This window comes from Chrysochloris asiatica, unplaced genomic scaffold (assembly GCF_000296735.1).
Source record: "Chrysochloris asiatica unplaced genomic scaffold, ChrAsi1.0 scaffold00124, whole genome shotgun sequence".
In the NCBI taxonomy this organism is placed as follows: Eukaryota; Metazoa; Chordata; class Mammalia; order Afrosoricida; family Chrysochloridae; genus Chrysochloris; species Chrysochloris asiatica.
In genome coordinates, this window is record NW_006408642.1 from 290918 (window position 1) to 306748 (window position 15831).

The following is a 15831-nucleotide window of genomic DNA, read 5'->3' on the forward strand; positions in this document are numbered from 1 at the left end:
AGTTTAATCTGATTTGCTTGCCTTTGTATGTTACACTTCTCTTTTCCCTAGCGACTTTCAAGCTTTTGTCCTTAATACTGATTTTGGAGAGCTTGATTATTATATGTCTTGGTGATTGTCTTTTAGGGTCTATCCTTCCTGGGGTTCGTTGAGCTTCTTGAATGCTTATCTCTGTGCTTTTCTGGATGTTCAGAAAATTTTCTTCCAGAAGCTCTTCAGCTATCTCCTCTGTGGACTTGTGTGATTCTTCCTGTTCTGGAATGCCGATAATTCTTATGTTATTTGTCTTCATGTTGTCCAACATGAGTATTAGGGCTACTTCAGGTTTTTTAAAATCCTTTTTTGTGTTTGTTCTTCTATCTTAGTATTGAGAGAGTTATCTTCTAGCTCACTAGTTCTGGCTTCTATCTCTTCAGTTCTACTCCTTTGCCCTTTCAGTGTGTTGCCATTTCTGATATTCTGTTATTAATCGTTTGGACCTCTTTCTGTAGGTTTTGAATTGTTTCCAATGCTGTATCTATTTTATTTGATTGTTCCTGTAGCACTTTCCTGACTTCTTCCTTGTTTTTCTCAACTCCATTGGATAGTGTTTAGATACATTTTATAATCATTTTTCTGAATTCCTTCTCTGGCATTTCCAAAGCCTGCCCTTCTTCCAGTATGGAGTGTAGGTCTACTTCCAGTTTATTTGCCTCAATTACTTTATCTTGTTTTCTGGACATGTGCTGATATTGTCATCTGTTTCTATTTTTGGGGCATATTCAGGGTTTATCTGTGGTCTTAATACTTAGATGGGTGTGTATTTTTGTATTTTTTATGCTTTCTGATTGCCTCCAGGTAGATGTGATCAGGAGATGGGCTTCCCTTTTCACTCTTTTTCCTAAGAAATTTCAAGATGCCACTGTTGGTCATTGTGACGTAACTCAGGATTTAATGTTTGGCCTGTTTCCTTTTTAGTCTGCCTGTCCCATTCCACAATCCCCGGTCAGGCCTTTTTCCTATTGATAAACAGTTCAGGGCTGGCTGTGGCCGTTTTGCACTGCTGTTTGTTTTTAAGTAGAAACTGTAACTTTAAATTTCGAAGAGATCTGTGTGCATGTGTAGTAGAACCCTCTGGGTGTCCACTTTAGTTACCACAATGGAGATAGAGCGAGACCAATGAACAGATACACACAAAAAAGTGTCCACACCTTTATCTCCACGGTTCTGTCAGATGTCTGTGGCTGCTCTGATCCTTTTTCCACTTGGTGTCTCCCAAGATGGCAGCTCCAGGAGCAGCTGAGCATCTTGGATTAGAAAGCAATGGATTTCTTGCTTCTGCTACAAATTCCCATAGCTGTAAGTCTTCCAATCTTCTAAATTTTCCTTTATATGTGGTTCAGAGTTCTGGCACCATCCCCTGAACCTGCTTGGTCTGGTATTCTGTGTTGTTGCTGATGGAGCTCCTCACTGCACTTCTACCTGATCCACCATCTTGTTTGTTCTCTATATTTTGCTTTTTTCGTGATGTTCTTGTCTGGTTTTGCTTTGAGGGTTATGCTCACTTCGTAAAATGCATGAGTAAGTTTTCCATCCTTTTCTGTATTCTGGAATAGCCTGAGTAAAATTGGTGTCAGCTCTTCTATGAATATTTCGTAAAATTCACCAGTAAAGCCATATGGACTTGGACTTTTTTGGTTGGGATTTTTTTAGTTACCTGATCAATGTCTTCTTTTGTTATAGGTCTGTTAAAGTTTTCTACCTCACTCTGTGCTATTTTAGGTAGGTCATGCTTTTCTAAAAAATAATCCATTTCTTCTAGATTTCCAGATTTGTTAGAGTACAGCTTTACATAGTATTCTGTTATTATCCTTTTTACTTCCATTGGTTCTGTTGTGATGTCACCATATTGTTTCTTATGTGTGCTATTTATGCCTTCTTCCTCATTTCTTTTGTTAGATTTGTCAATTTTATTGATCCTTTCAAAGAACAAGTTTCCTGTCTTGATTCTTTCTGTTGTTTTTCTGTTTTCTAATTCATTTATTTCTGCTCTAATCTTTATTATTTCATTTCTTTTGGTGACTGTTGACTTACTTTGTTGGCCTTTTGTAATTGTTGGAGATGCTGTGTTAATGTGTTGATTTTAGTTCTTTCTTCTTTTTGGATTTGTGTATTTATTGCTATAATTTGTCCTCGTAGCACTACTTTTGCTGTGTGCCAAAGGTTTTGGTATGTTATGTTTTTGCTCTCATTTGCTTCAAGGAATTTTTAAATTTGGATTTGGTTGTTGTTAAGTGCTATCAAGTTGGTTTTAACTTATAGCGACCCTGTACAGGGTGTCAGAGGAGCAGCTGGTGGGTTTGAACAGCTGACCTTGTGATTGGCAGTTAAGTGCTTATCCTATAGCACCACACCAGGACTCTGAATTCTCCTAAGCTCTTTTTCAGGCTGTTCCAGTACCTCTGTTTTCTCAAAAAATATTTCTAGCTTTGCCTCTTGGTTGTTTGTTTGTGTTACTCTGTCTTGTTGTTCCATGTGAACAGAGATTGTTACTTTTGAAGCATTGTAGTGTTGTATTTGTGTTACGCTTATGAATTTATGTTGGTGTATTCCTAGGCACTCACCAGTTGCCTTCTGATGGATGTGATCAAGAGATGAGCTTGTGCACTGTTCTCTATTTGTTGTTCCTGTAGTTCAGTTCAGGGTGAATATAGCTGATGCTAGTTGTTGTCCTTGATCTGGTATATAGCAGCTGCTACTGACTATAGCCCAGTTGGTGGGGCCAAAGAGGGTATGACTGTGGTTGGCTCTATGGCCACACTTGCTGTCTCCAATCAGGTGAGGCAAGAAGAGAAACCACTCCCACAAGAGAGAAGGAAAACAAACCAAACCAAACCCTCCTGCAAACAACAGTGGAAAATAAAGTGATATGCTTCTGTGCCACCTACTGGCTTTTCTTGCCTTCAAAGCAGCTTGAGAAATTTCAAGATGGTTCCATTGTGCCTGAGTTTTTTTGTTTTTTTGTTTTTTCTTTCCCTCTTGCTCTAGCCCACACATCCATTCACCCACTTCTCTTAGTGGTAGCTAGCCCAGGGTTGGTCAGGGCCAACTTGGCAGATTTGGAGTTGGGTCTGCCAGAGTGGGGCTATTATTGATGTGTCCTCCCCTTTCACTTGTGCACTTAAATGCTGAGTTTGCATGGTTCTGACTTCTGGGGTGAACACTCATAGAGGTCTCACCTTTGGTTGCCAGGGGAGTGTAAGGAACTAGAAACAAAGAGAGAAAAAAGAAATAAACTGCACCTTTGTCTCTGTGAGTCACAGGCAGGCCTCTGTGACACAAGTGTTTTCTTGTCTTTTAATCTGCACATACACTAAAGATGGCTGCACAGGTCCCATCGGCCACTCAGATCAGAAGTTACTTCCTTTCTTGCCGTATCTGATCAACTCTTTCCAATGATTTCCTTTTGGGAGTTTATCCTGTTTTGGATTCTCTCAGCTCCTTGAATAGTTATCTTCTTGTTTTTCATGATGTTAGGAAAATTTTCTTCCATCAGCTCTTCGATTGTTTTTTCTGTACTTTTCTTTGTCTTTTCCTATTCTGGAATTCCAGTCACCCATAAGTTATGAATCTTATTATTGAATGATTTATCTTTACGCTCACTAATTCATGCTTCCATTGATTCAAATCTCCTTTGTCCTTTCAAAGTATTGAAATCTTAATGTTAATCTTCTGAATTTCTATTTACAGGTTTTGTATTGTCTCCAATCCTGTATCTATTTTGTTTGATTGCTCCTGTAGTCCTGGTGTGATGCTGTGGGCTAATGTGTCAGACTGCAAAGTCATTTGAACTGTAAGGTTGGTGGTTCAAGCTCACCAGCTGCTCCTTGGAAGCCCTGTAAAGGGTCACTATGGGTTGGAATTGACTCGAAGGCATTTAACAACAACAAATAGTGCTTTTCCTTGAATTCTTCCTTGTTTTCTTCTCCCTTTTTGTCAATCCTTTGGGTGTACCTAAATATCATTCTTGGACTTCCAGTTTGACAGCAGCAGAGCAGAGTCAGGTAGGACACTCTCCATGGGGGAGGGGCTGAAAACCCAGAGATGCTGCTCTCACGGAATATCACCAGAGCTCTGGATCTAGCATAAGGGTCAGGGCATCAGTTTCTGAAAAATCATGGTATAAAGGAAAATATTGCAATTTATACATTGGTCAAGACATGGGACTCCTTCTGCGGCCATCCCACCCAGGCGGAGGTCAGAGGGCGGGTCTACAGCCAGACAAGCACAGGGAACTGGCACTAAAAGTGGTGCAGTGACATTTGCAAAAGGAGGTGTTGTGGGATCCTACATATTTTTTTCCTCTTCCCTGTCATACCTTCTTTGCCCAGCCTGGATGCCTTCAGGTGGGTGGGTGTGCATGCCCCAAAAAAGTCCAGCATTGAGACCACATCTTTCCCATGGCACAGAGAGAAAGAACCCCATCGGTCCAAGGGCAAATTCTTTGGCTGCTGCTTTAGACTTCTGCCTGTGAGTCCCAGCCCTAAAGTTAACTTGTGAGGGACCCTTTACTCCTGCCTATCCAGCAAGAAAAAAACGCACGTTTGGCCTGACAGACAAACCATATGAACAATCTTTAAAACCCCAACATAAGAAGACACAACTATTTTAAGAATTACGCTGTACACACTTAACTGACTTTCAGAGACAAAAATAGTAAACAATTTTTCTGCCATTAACTTCTCAATATCTATCTGCACACCTCTACAATGGTGACTAGAGGAGGGCTTGAGTGAGTGGACAACCCCACCCACTACTGGAGGCTTCTATGGTGCACACACACTGCCTGTGTATCAAGGTGACTGACCAGTTGGTCAGTTTTATTTTTGTTTCAAAGTGGTGGTATTTTTCTCTGCTTTTATACTGCTTCTGTTTTTGGGCCTTTTGATCCACACTTTTCCTGGAGGTGGGAGCATTTTCTCCCTACGTTACCCAAGAAGAGTCAGCAACTGTGGTTATATAGCCAAGCTACAAGCATACCCCATAATATTACACTATTGAGACAAGAGCCAATAACAGTTGCTAAGCATTACATGTGAAAAGGGAAGCCTATCTCCTGATCATATCCACCAGGAGACAGCCAGTAAGATTAATAACACAATAACAAACATCCATTTAAGCATTAAAACCCACACAACTACTGAAAATGATGAACAAAAGCAAACAACAAAAGGTATCAAAAGATGCCCCAAAACAGAAAAGAGTAGCTGAGACAAATGAGCTGGAGACAAAGGTGTTTTAGAAGAGGAAGAGTAGGTTTTGGATTTGCCTGAGAAAGAATTCAGAATAATGATATGGAAACAAATTCAAATGCTCCAAAAAGGGGTGGAGGAAAATAAGGAAGAAGTCAGGAAAGTACTACAGGAGCAATCAAACAAGATTGATAAAGCATTGGAAACAATTCAAACCCTGCAAAAAGAAGTCCAGATGATTAATAATAAAATATCAGAAATGGACAATACACTGAAAGGGGAAAGGAGCAGAATTGAAGAGATGGAAGCCAGAACCAGTGATCTGGAAGACGAATCTCTCAAATCTACTAAGATAGAAGAGAAAATGGAAAAAAGGATAAAAAAGTCTGAAGATAGTTTAAGATTCATGCTGGATAACATGAAGAGGAACAACTTAAGAATTATTGGCATTCCGGAACAGGAAGAATCAGAGAAGTCCGCAGAGGAGATAGTGGAAGAGCTAACATCTTGAAAGACAAGAAGATAAACATTGAAGAAGCCCACATACCCTTGAAGAAGCCCACATACCCTAGGAAGGATAGACACCAAAAGAAAATCACCAAGACATATACTGATCAAGCTCTCCAAAATCAAAGACAAGGAGAGAAGCCTAAAAGGGATAAGAGAAATGTTGCTTACAAAGTAAAGCAAATCAGATTAAGCTCTGACTATTCAGCAGAAACCATGCAGGCAAGAAGTCAATAGGAGACATATACAAAATCCTAAAAGAAAAAACTGCCAACCAAGAATCGTCCATCCAGCAAAACTGTCAATCAAATACGATGGTGCAATCAAAACATTCCAGGATAAACAGAAGCTAAGAGATTTTGTCAAAGTCAATCCAGCACTTCAAAACAACCTAAAGGGAGTTCTTTGGACTGAAAACCAAGAACAGACAAGAACCATAGATTGACAGGTATGGCAACAACACCTGAAACTCAGACGATGGATAGCAGAGTCCAGTACAGGACAATATTACAACAATGAACTCAAAGAAGCTGGGAGATCAACCGAAGATCAAAATAATAACAATGTCAAAGAAGGGAAATATGTAGGAACAGACACCCAGGTGGTGAGGAGGTCAGGTAGGTTACAGGATACAATAGATGGTCTTAAATGGAGGGAAAAGTTAATAAGACTATAAGGTAACCCCAAAGAAAGTTACTACTTCACAACTTACCATGAAAATGAACTTCCAAGCAGAACATGAAAACTAAGAAGAAACTGACAAGAAATAGCACACAAAACACAAACTCAGCACAAGAAGGCATGCAGAACAAAAGAATGAATAGCACTATCAAACATTAACATATTGGCAGCAGTTAATTCATACTTATTGATAATTACATTGAATGTCAATGGATTGAATGCACCAGTGAAGAGATAAAGATTGGCAGAATGGATAAGAAAACAAGACCCTTCAATATGCAGCCTGCAAGAGACACACCTTATACACAAAGACAAAAACAGACTAAAAGTTAAACAATGGAAAAAAACATACCAAGCTAACTGTACCAATAAACAAGCAGGAGTGGCAATACTAATCTCTGGTAAAGTATACTTTAAGACAAAAACCAGCATAAGAGATAAAGAGGGACACTATTTCATGATCAAAGAGTCAACTGAGCAAGACAACATAACCATAATAAATATCTATGCTTGCAATGAAACAGCACGATATTGAAGCAAACCTTACTAGAATTGAAGAAAGAAATGGATAAATCTACAATTATAGTGGGCGATTTTAATATGCTACTTTCAAAAGGGATAGAACAACCAGAAAGAAACTTGACAAAGTTACAGAGAACTAAACAACACAATGAACCAACTTGACCCCATAGATGTGTACAGAGCATTCAATGCCACAGCAGCACAATATACATTCTTCTCCAGTGCACATGGAACACTCTCGAGAATTGACCATGTGTTAGGTCACAAAGCAAGCCTCCATAAATTTACAAACATCAAAATACTACAAAGCATCTTTTCAGACCACAGTGTTATAAAACTAGAAACCAACAATAAGAAGACCAAGGAAATAAACTCGAATACTTGGAAACTGAATAACACCCTGCTGAAAAGTGACTGGGTACAAGAAGAAATTAAACATGAATTCACAAAGTTCCTAGAAAGCAATGAAAATGAAAACACAACATACCAAAAATTTTGGGACACAGCAAAAGTGGCGCTGAGAGGACATTTTATTCCAAAAAGAGGAAAGAACCAAAATTAACACATTAACACAGCTTCTCCAACAATTAGACCAACAGATAGAACCTACAGTCACCAAAAGAAAAGAAAAAAATAAAGATAAGAGCAGAAATAAGTGAGCTGGTAAACAGGAAAACTATAGAAAGAACAAAAGGACAAGAAGCTGGTTCTTTGAAAGGATTAATAAAATTGACAAACTATTGGCAAAACTAAAGAGTGAGAAGACACAAATAACTCATATTAGAAACCACATGGGTGATGTCACAATGGAACCAAATGAAATCAAAAGGATAATAACAGAATACTAAATATTAATCTGTTGAATTCTTTTCAGGTAGTGTCAATGCCTTTTTTCCCTCAAAAATGTTTTCTGCTTCTGTCTCTTGGTCACTTAGTTGAGCTACTTTGTCTTGTTTCTTTGTGTGAACAGAAATTGTCTGCTGCTTTTGAGACATTGTGATATTGTTGTATCTGTGTTAAATTTATGATTGTATGTTAGTGTATTCTTATTCACTCACCAATTGCCTCCTGGTGGGTGTGATCAGGAGCTTGTGCACTGCTTTCTGTTCACTGTTTGTGCAGTTCAGTTTAGGGTGGATTTGACTGATGGTTGTTGTTGATCCACTGTATAGCGGCTGTGATTAGCTCTTGCCCAATAAGTGGGGTTATAGAGGGTACGGTCATGACTGGGCTGTATGGCTGCAGTTGCTGTCTCTTGTCAAGTGGGGCAAGAAGAGAAAACACACACACAAGAAAAGGAAAACAAAACAGAAGTCTGCAAACAACAGTGAAAAAAAAAATAGTAAAGAAAAAAGCAAGCAACAGCTAGTAAAAGTATACACAAACCAAAGATAGAAAAGAAGGGGAAGGAGGGGAATAAAATAATAAAGAGACAGAAAATGAATAGGAAGAAAAAGACCTAAACACAATTAGGTAAAGGAATGAGTAAAGGGAAAGAGACCAGAGAGTAGTAACAACAAAAATTAAATAAAGAGGGATGGAAAAAAAGAAAGAAGCAGCAGCAGTTTGAAAAGAGAAGCAGGAAAAAAGAAGCAGAAATGAAAGGGGAGATAGAAAGGAGAGAGAGAGATACAAAGGCAAGGGAGAAGGACTACAAAATAAAAACAACGAAAGGAAAAAAACTCAGGGCAAGTGCCAAACCCGAAGAGGAAAGAATTCTGAGGCCTAGTGCTAGCCACGGACTTCACACTGTGGGTGGGTAGAAGATGAGACATTAACACTCAACTCTAGATGGAATTCTGTAGAGCTAGGTGTTGTCTGTTCTGGGCATCCAATCCGGAAGCAGTTCATGCAGACTCCAGAGCACCTGGGGCATCAGGATATTTTCATCCCAGAGAGGATCAAGGATGAGAGGCCCCTCTTGTCCAGGGTTGACCAGAATCAGCTTTGCGGTTCTGAAACAAGCCACACCTCATTCCAGGTGCTGTAGTTGGTGCTGCTAGTTCCTCACACACTTGGATGAGATTTCCACAGCCCTGAGTTCTGGAGCTTCCTTGGGATTGTATGCAGGTAGTCCCAGGGTAGAAGAAGAAAAGAAAATTTTTTGCCTCTCTCTATCCACCAATAAGCAGTATGCCTCTGTGCCACCCACTGCCCTCTTGCCTTCAAAGTGTTCTGTGAAAATTCAAGGTGGCCACACCATGGCTAGCCTGGCCAACTGCTCAGATCACCATTTTATTTTCTGTGTTGTTTTTCTTTTTCTTTATCTCCCCCACGTGTCTGCACAGCTGATTCTCCTAATGAGTGTTAGCCAAGGGCTGGTCAGGGCTGATTCTGCAGGTCTGGAGCACGGCTTGCCCTAGTGGGTTAGTGTGGACAGCTTCTCCCTCCTTTAATTGGGTCCACAGCTGCGGCGCTCTTGTCCATGCTGCTCTGAGCGCTGGGAGAGCAGGAGCTTTCCTGGGGGTGTACACAAGTCAGGGCTGGGCTCACCTCTGGTCACCAGGGGAGTGTGGGGAACAAGAAAAAAAAAAAAAATTACACCTTTGTTTCTGCGAGCCAGAGGTATGTTTCTGCCACACCAATAAATTTTCTTGTCTCTGAAGCTGCTCACAAAAGCTCAAGATGGCTGTGCCTATCTGGTAGCTGGCTCGTATTAGTGGGTACCTTCATGGACTGCTGTTAGGCCTCATGGGAGGCTCAGATGACCCCAGGGTGGTTTGTGCACCTTTGAATTAGTTGGTCCTGGGATCCAAGTTGGGGCAGGGGCTGGGCCAGTGGGTCCTGCTGGCCTGGTCAGGATGGATTGAATGATAAATTTTGGTATTGGGGATTGGAGAAGCTACTCTCCAAAGGGGGGGTCAGACAGTATCAGGTTATGATGGGCTTCAGGGGTTAACCATGATTTTGTAGTTCACTAGATGCAGGCACCTAGGTGACTAGAAAGAGCCCAGATTTGTTATCTGACATATCTAGATTGAAATCCCAGCCCTTCCTGCCTCTGTGATAACGGGCAAAGTAATGAATCCTTTTGAACCTCAGTTTCAACATTTGAAAACATGGGAATAATAATTCTGCCCTCATGTATATTTTGTAAAGATTCAGTGAAATACAGGACCTAGAGTCCTGGTGTGGTGCTGTGGAATAAAGCACTGGACTGCAAGTTTAGTTTGAGCCACAAGGTTTGTGGTTCAGACTCACCAGCTGCTTCTTGGAAACTATACAGTGTTGCTATGAGTCGGAACCAACTTGACAACACTTAACAGCAACAACAGTAGCCGGGGCTTAAGGGCTAGTGAGTATTAGTTCCTTTTATTCTTGGGAAGATGGAACTGGCCCCAGGGATTGGAGGTGGGGCGGGCACTCCTGGGGATGAGGGCAGATTTGTTAGGTGGCCTGGAACTCAGAAGATTAGGGAATGCACGGGGACAGGGTACTGGCATCCTGTCCCTGCAGACAGGTGGTTCAAAGAAGTCAGAACGGGAAGGCTTCCTTCAGGTAGAGAGAAAGGAAGATGTGCAAAATGCTGGGAAGGGAAGATGTGGGGGAAGACTACAGAGAAGCTGGGTGAAAGGGATGGATATCGGTGTGTGGGAGTGCTTGGCTCAGTGGAGACTCGGTGAGTGGTTGCTTTTAGAAAATACGATGACTAGATTTTGTAGTACCCATGGGTAGGAAGTCCTAGATGGACGATGCATGGAGTGAGGAACAGGCATTGATGTAGTTACCAGGCTGAGAGCAGCAGGTGCTGGACTATGTGCTTGGGTTGATAATATTGGGGCCTCAGAGGAGTGTACACATTGAATGTGGAAGCATTGGCTGAGGGCCGAGCCCTCATGGAGGGGCTGGGTGACTCTCCTCACCTGTATAAGCCTTCCATGGTCCGAGCCATGGACCCCCTCTGTCAGGGCCTGAGCAGAGTTCTGTTGTTTCAGGAATTGGTGACCTTCGAGGATGTGGCCGTGTACTTCACCCAGAGCCAATGGACCAGCCTGGAGCCAGCACAGAGGACCCTGTACAGGGAGGTGATGCTGGAGAATTATGCAACTATTACTTCCCTGGGTAAGCCATGTTTTCCAACGGCTCATTTTAAAAGTTTGACATCTTCTTTCATTGTTTTGGGAGTTTTCATGGTCATCTGGTTTGATGACTGCAAAGAATTCCTGCAATCACCAGCCTTGGGATGCTGGCTAGGGACAACCCTGGTTCCTTTAGTTTTTTAACTAGGCTTCCCTTTCCAGCAGTGAGGGAGGTGCAGGGGTGGAGGTGGGAAGTGATAGTCTGGACCCCAAGAGCAAGGACTCTTCTGGTTCCACAGTTGAGCCTTATAGTTTTCTAGAGAATCGGCCATTGTTTCTGTGGAGGAGTTTCTTGAGGGGTGTATGGTTGGTATGAGGGCCACATCTGATCTCTCTAGCCCCACAAGGTGGGAGGAGGAGAATCACCATCAACATCAGCTCAAGGCCGATTTCTGTGAGGTAGAGGTCAGACATGCCTCCACCCTTCAACCGTCTTTTCCAATTCTGACACTAACCATCTTTCCAATGGCAGCATTCTTCTCTGCTGGGCTTCATAATTCACTGCTTCTGACCACACAGATAGTACTCAGAATTATGGGGTGTGTTAACAGTGATTACAATTCAGGATCAGAATTGTGTTCGTAGGCATGGCTCTCTCTGGTCCTCAGACACTCAGCTGATTGGCCCTTTGGCTTCTGCTCTGCTTGAAAGCTCTTTTAGTACTGCTGATAATGCTCCACAGACACTCCGCTCTACTGTACGTAAATATCAGCCTAAAAGTTCTCAGCTCTAGCTCCATGGGTCAGCAAACCTAGCTCTCTTAATTAAGTGCCGGTAGGCACCCCACTTTGCAAATGAACCTCCTGCTTAAAGGTACTCAGCTTTATTGCTCATTGGACCAGGAAGCCTTGTCTTGTGCTCTGGCTCTTGGTTCTGCTGATGCCATGGTTTTCTGTCTCCTGGATCAAGAAATTCACAATGCAGGTATCTCACGGTCCAGAGGATGCACTCCACCCCCTCCCTGGTTCTTCTTTCTTGATGATATTGAGATCCTCTCTACCTGCTTGTAAGGAGCTCTGGTAGTGTAGTGGTTACGAATCGGGCTGTGAACCTTAAGGTCAGCAGTTCGAAACTACCAGCTGTTCTGTGGGAGAAAGATGAGGCTTTCTGCTCCTGTAAAGATTTACAGCCTCGGAAACTCTGTACAGGATCGCTATGAGTCGGTTCCGACTCCACGGCACATAACCACCACCACCTACCTGTTTTTCCAATCACAGTTAACCACTAACAGCCGCTTAGAACTGAATCATACAGTCCTGTCAGTTTACTGTTCCTTTTTCTCTTATCCAGACCCATCAGGAAAAGAGGAAATATACCCAATCTGCATGACTCTGTCCAGTCATTTGGTGGGAGTTACAGAGACTGTGGCTAGGAGAGCCGCATTAAATAATGCTCTGCGCTGGAAAAGGCTTCAAAAAGTTTGTGGAAAACTACAATGAAAAGATACTGGAATTTTTCCATGAACTTTTTGAAGCCCTTTGTATGTCATTCCTAAGGGAGGGAGTTTCCTTTATTCTAAGTTCAGGCCAGTTTGCAAAGTTTTTCTGAGGAGAATCACTGTCTCCCGGCTTCACCTTGGAACTTTGTATGCATCCTTAGAACCCACTGATAGCTCATTTGGTCTGGTCATTCAGTCTTTTCCCCAATTAGCCCATTGGAGGGCAGGCTGACAGAGGTCTCAGAAATAAACCTAGATGTCTGCCGTCAACTTGTTTTTCTTTTTTCCTTCCTGAAGTATCATTTCCAGCCCTCAAACCTGCTCTGATTTCCCAGCTGGAGAGTGGGGAAGCACCATGGGGCCCGGATCCCTGGGAAGCCAAGGTTTTGAGAGACATCTGTTCAAGTGAGTAAGAGAGCCTGTCAGTTTAGTTTCCTGTTTTGCCTTCCTGTCCTAACATGTCGGAAGCATTTGTTCTACTGTAGGGAACAGAGTTCTGGCCTTTTTTTAAGACAGTGCTTTGTGTTCTCTGTCTGTCACTGCATGCCAGCCCTGTGCTGTCTCTGCATCCAAGAGTCTCCTCCCAGTCACAGGAGCAGCTCCTACGTCACTTTTTCTTTCCTCACTTACCAGTAGAAAGATTTAATTTTTTGCCACTTTTTGTTGCAAGTAAGTGTGGATTCAACTGCACATCAAGACATACATGCTTCAGAGGGCTTATTTGTGTCACAGCTATAATTTTTGTTTATAGGACTTCAGCAAAGAAAAGGTTTGTAACTTGCCTTTTGAATATTGAAATCACCTAAAAGTCCCTCCATTAGCTGTATTCTTAGAGTCTACATTGTATTTGTCACATAAGGGTTTGTCGTGGAAAAGGCTTATTGTGGAAAAGGCAAGCAGTACCCTTCTACCAAACACTCACATGTGTTTACTTGCATAAGCATACACACACAGACGACCTAAAATTTCCCTGAATGTTTGGTAACTTGGGTTTTCTTTTCTTTTGGAAGCAAGTTTCCAAGCTTCTATGTGCTGTGATTTTATAAATAGTGGTTCCTTTAGCAGTAATACTACAGCAGGCAACAATTCTGTTCCAGCTGATTTTCTAAAAGGAATCATCATTTATCCCAGAATATTGTGTGGGAAATTTAAAAATAGAATTATTAGAACGTAATTTAGACTTTCAGGTGGTTGCCCAGGTTGCAGATGTGACTTCAAGGTCAATTTTGGTCTAGTTTGTGACTCTCAGCCTGCTAGCCTCCTATAATGCTAGAGCTGCCTGTGTATACTCTCCCCACATCATTGATCTCTTATGCTTTTCCTATGTTGGCTCTCCCCTCTCTCTCTTTTTTAAAACATGTTTTCTATTTCTTGTTTATTGTGTTTATCATTCCTATTCTTTTCTCTTCCCCCCACTTCATACTACTTTTCTTCCTGTTCTTGGAGTTCTCATTTCATCTGCCTTGATTCATTTCCCAACCTTCCTTGTAGGTGGCACTTCTTGGCCATTTTCCAGGTCTGGTTCCATTGTCTTCACTTTTCTGCTGTGTGCCATTATTTCAACTCTGTTTTCCTCCTTTGTGGATACTTGCAGACATTTCAGTGATGTATTTTTACAAATCACATCCTCCAAGAAAAAATTAAGACCTCTGGATCCTATTTTTCTTCCAATTCAGTAACTGGGAACACGTGTGGTTCTTTTTGGTCAGGTGCTGAGTCCTGGATAAAGAAAGAGGAAGCAAATATAAAGCAGGAAATTTCTGAAGCAACTGAGTTCCACAGAATGCCAGTGGAAGGATGCCTCAGAAATGTTTCTCAGCCCTGTGATTTTAAAAGCAAGGCAACAAAGCAAGCTTTCAGTCCAAATCCAAATCTGATACTTCGAGGTGGCATGAAGTTTTATGAATGTAAAGAATGTGGGAAAATCTTCAGATATAACTCAAAACTAATTCGGCATCAGATGAGTCATACTGGAGAAAAGCCCTTCAAATGTAAGGAATGTGGCAAAGCTTTCAAGTCCAGCTATGACTGTATTGTGCATGAGAAAAATCACATTGGAGAAGGGCCTTATGAATGTAAGGTATGCGGCAAAGGTTTAAGTTCCAACACAGCCTTGACTCAACACCAAAGGATCCATACCGGAGAGAAACCCTATGAATGTAAGGAGTGTGGGAAGGCTTTCCGGAGGAGCGCAGCATATCTTCAGCACCAGAGATTACACACCGGGGAGAAACTGTATACATGTAAGGAGTGCTGGAAAGCTTTTGGGTGTCGTTCACTTTTTGTTGTCCATCAGAGAATTCATACTGGGGAGAAACCCTACCAATGTAAGGAGTGTGGCAAGGCATTCACTCAGAAAATAGCCTCTATTCAGCATCAGAGAGTTCACACTGGGGAGAAGCCTTATGAATGTAAGGTGTGTGGGAAAGCCTTCAAATGGTATGGAAGCTTTGTGCAGCATCAGAAGTTGCACCCTGTGGAAAAGAAGCCTGTCAAGGTGCTTGGGCCATCCCTGGTGAGCCCCCAGTGCCCGTCTCCAACCTTATCTCCTGCTCCTGTGCAGAGCGCATGCTCTGTTCCAGCTGTGGCCGTGCCTTCACTGCCCTTTCCACATGCTGTGATCATCCCTACCTCAAGACCTTTGTTCATGCTGCTACCTACATCTGGAGTACCTTCGTCACCTGTTCAAATAGTCTGTGTCTTCCAGGGTCTTAATCCCACTGTGAAGCCTTCCCCTATTATTCTGACGCCTGCTTCTCATCCCCCATGAACTTTGCCTTGGCACTCCTGTGGCTCTTAGTTCCAGCAAGTCTTGGAATCAATTTTGAGTTTTGTATGTATTTCTTCCCCTCCTTATGTGTATTACAATTGTTCTATCATGAATGCCATTGTAATCTGTATACATTTAAAGACTATATAATAAAATCTCTCTGCATCATTCCCTTTTTAGGTCCGAAGAAGCGTGGCCGTGTCTGCAGGAATGCTAGTGTTTGAAGTGCTGGGTGGACGTGGTCAATGTTAAGAAAGTTTGAGAAAGAGGGCATCTCTGTATTAGGTCACTGATTAGAAAGCAGTGAGTGGAACAGAAGGAGGTATGTGGATCTTGTGGGAGGAGAGAGTTGAATGACCTTCCAACAATGGATTTTAGAAATGAGTTCAGGTAGTTTAGTGGCCCAGTGGCTAGTTTGGTGGTGCATTAGCTCAATTGAAGTTGAGTTGCCTTTGCCCTGGATCACTGAGGGTCCCATATATCTATGCAATGATAATGTAAAGTAACCAGTAAACAATAATATGTCTATGTTGATGGCAGTAATTGACATGATTAAGAGGAATCATGTCCATTTGTGACTTTAAACATGAAGGAGTTATCATT

General features: G+C 42.0%; 1 protein-coding gene across 1 annotated transcript in view; it reads left to right on the forward strand.

The window, feature by feature from the left end:
- Positions 1-15271, forward strand: part of ZNF621 (zinc finger protein 621) — a 36172-nt gene extending 20901 nt beyond the window's left edge. The window contains exons 3-5 of the mRNA XM_006868753.1: positions 10877-11003; positions 12756-12863; positions 14168-15271. Coding sequence (XP_006868815.1) covers positions 10877-11003; positions 12756-12863; positions 14168-15228 — 1296 coding nt within the window. The 3' untranslated portion in view covers positions 15229-15271. The remainder of the gene's footprint in view (positions 1-10876; positions 11004-12755; positions 12864-14167) is intronic.
- The last annotated feature ends 560 nt before the right edge of the window (positions 15272-15831 follow it).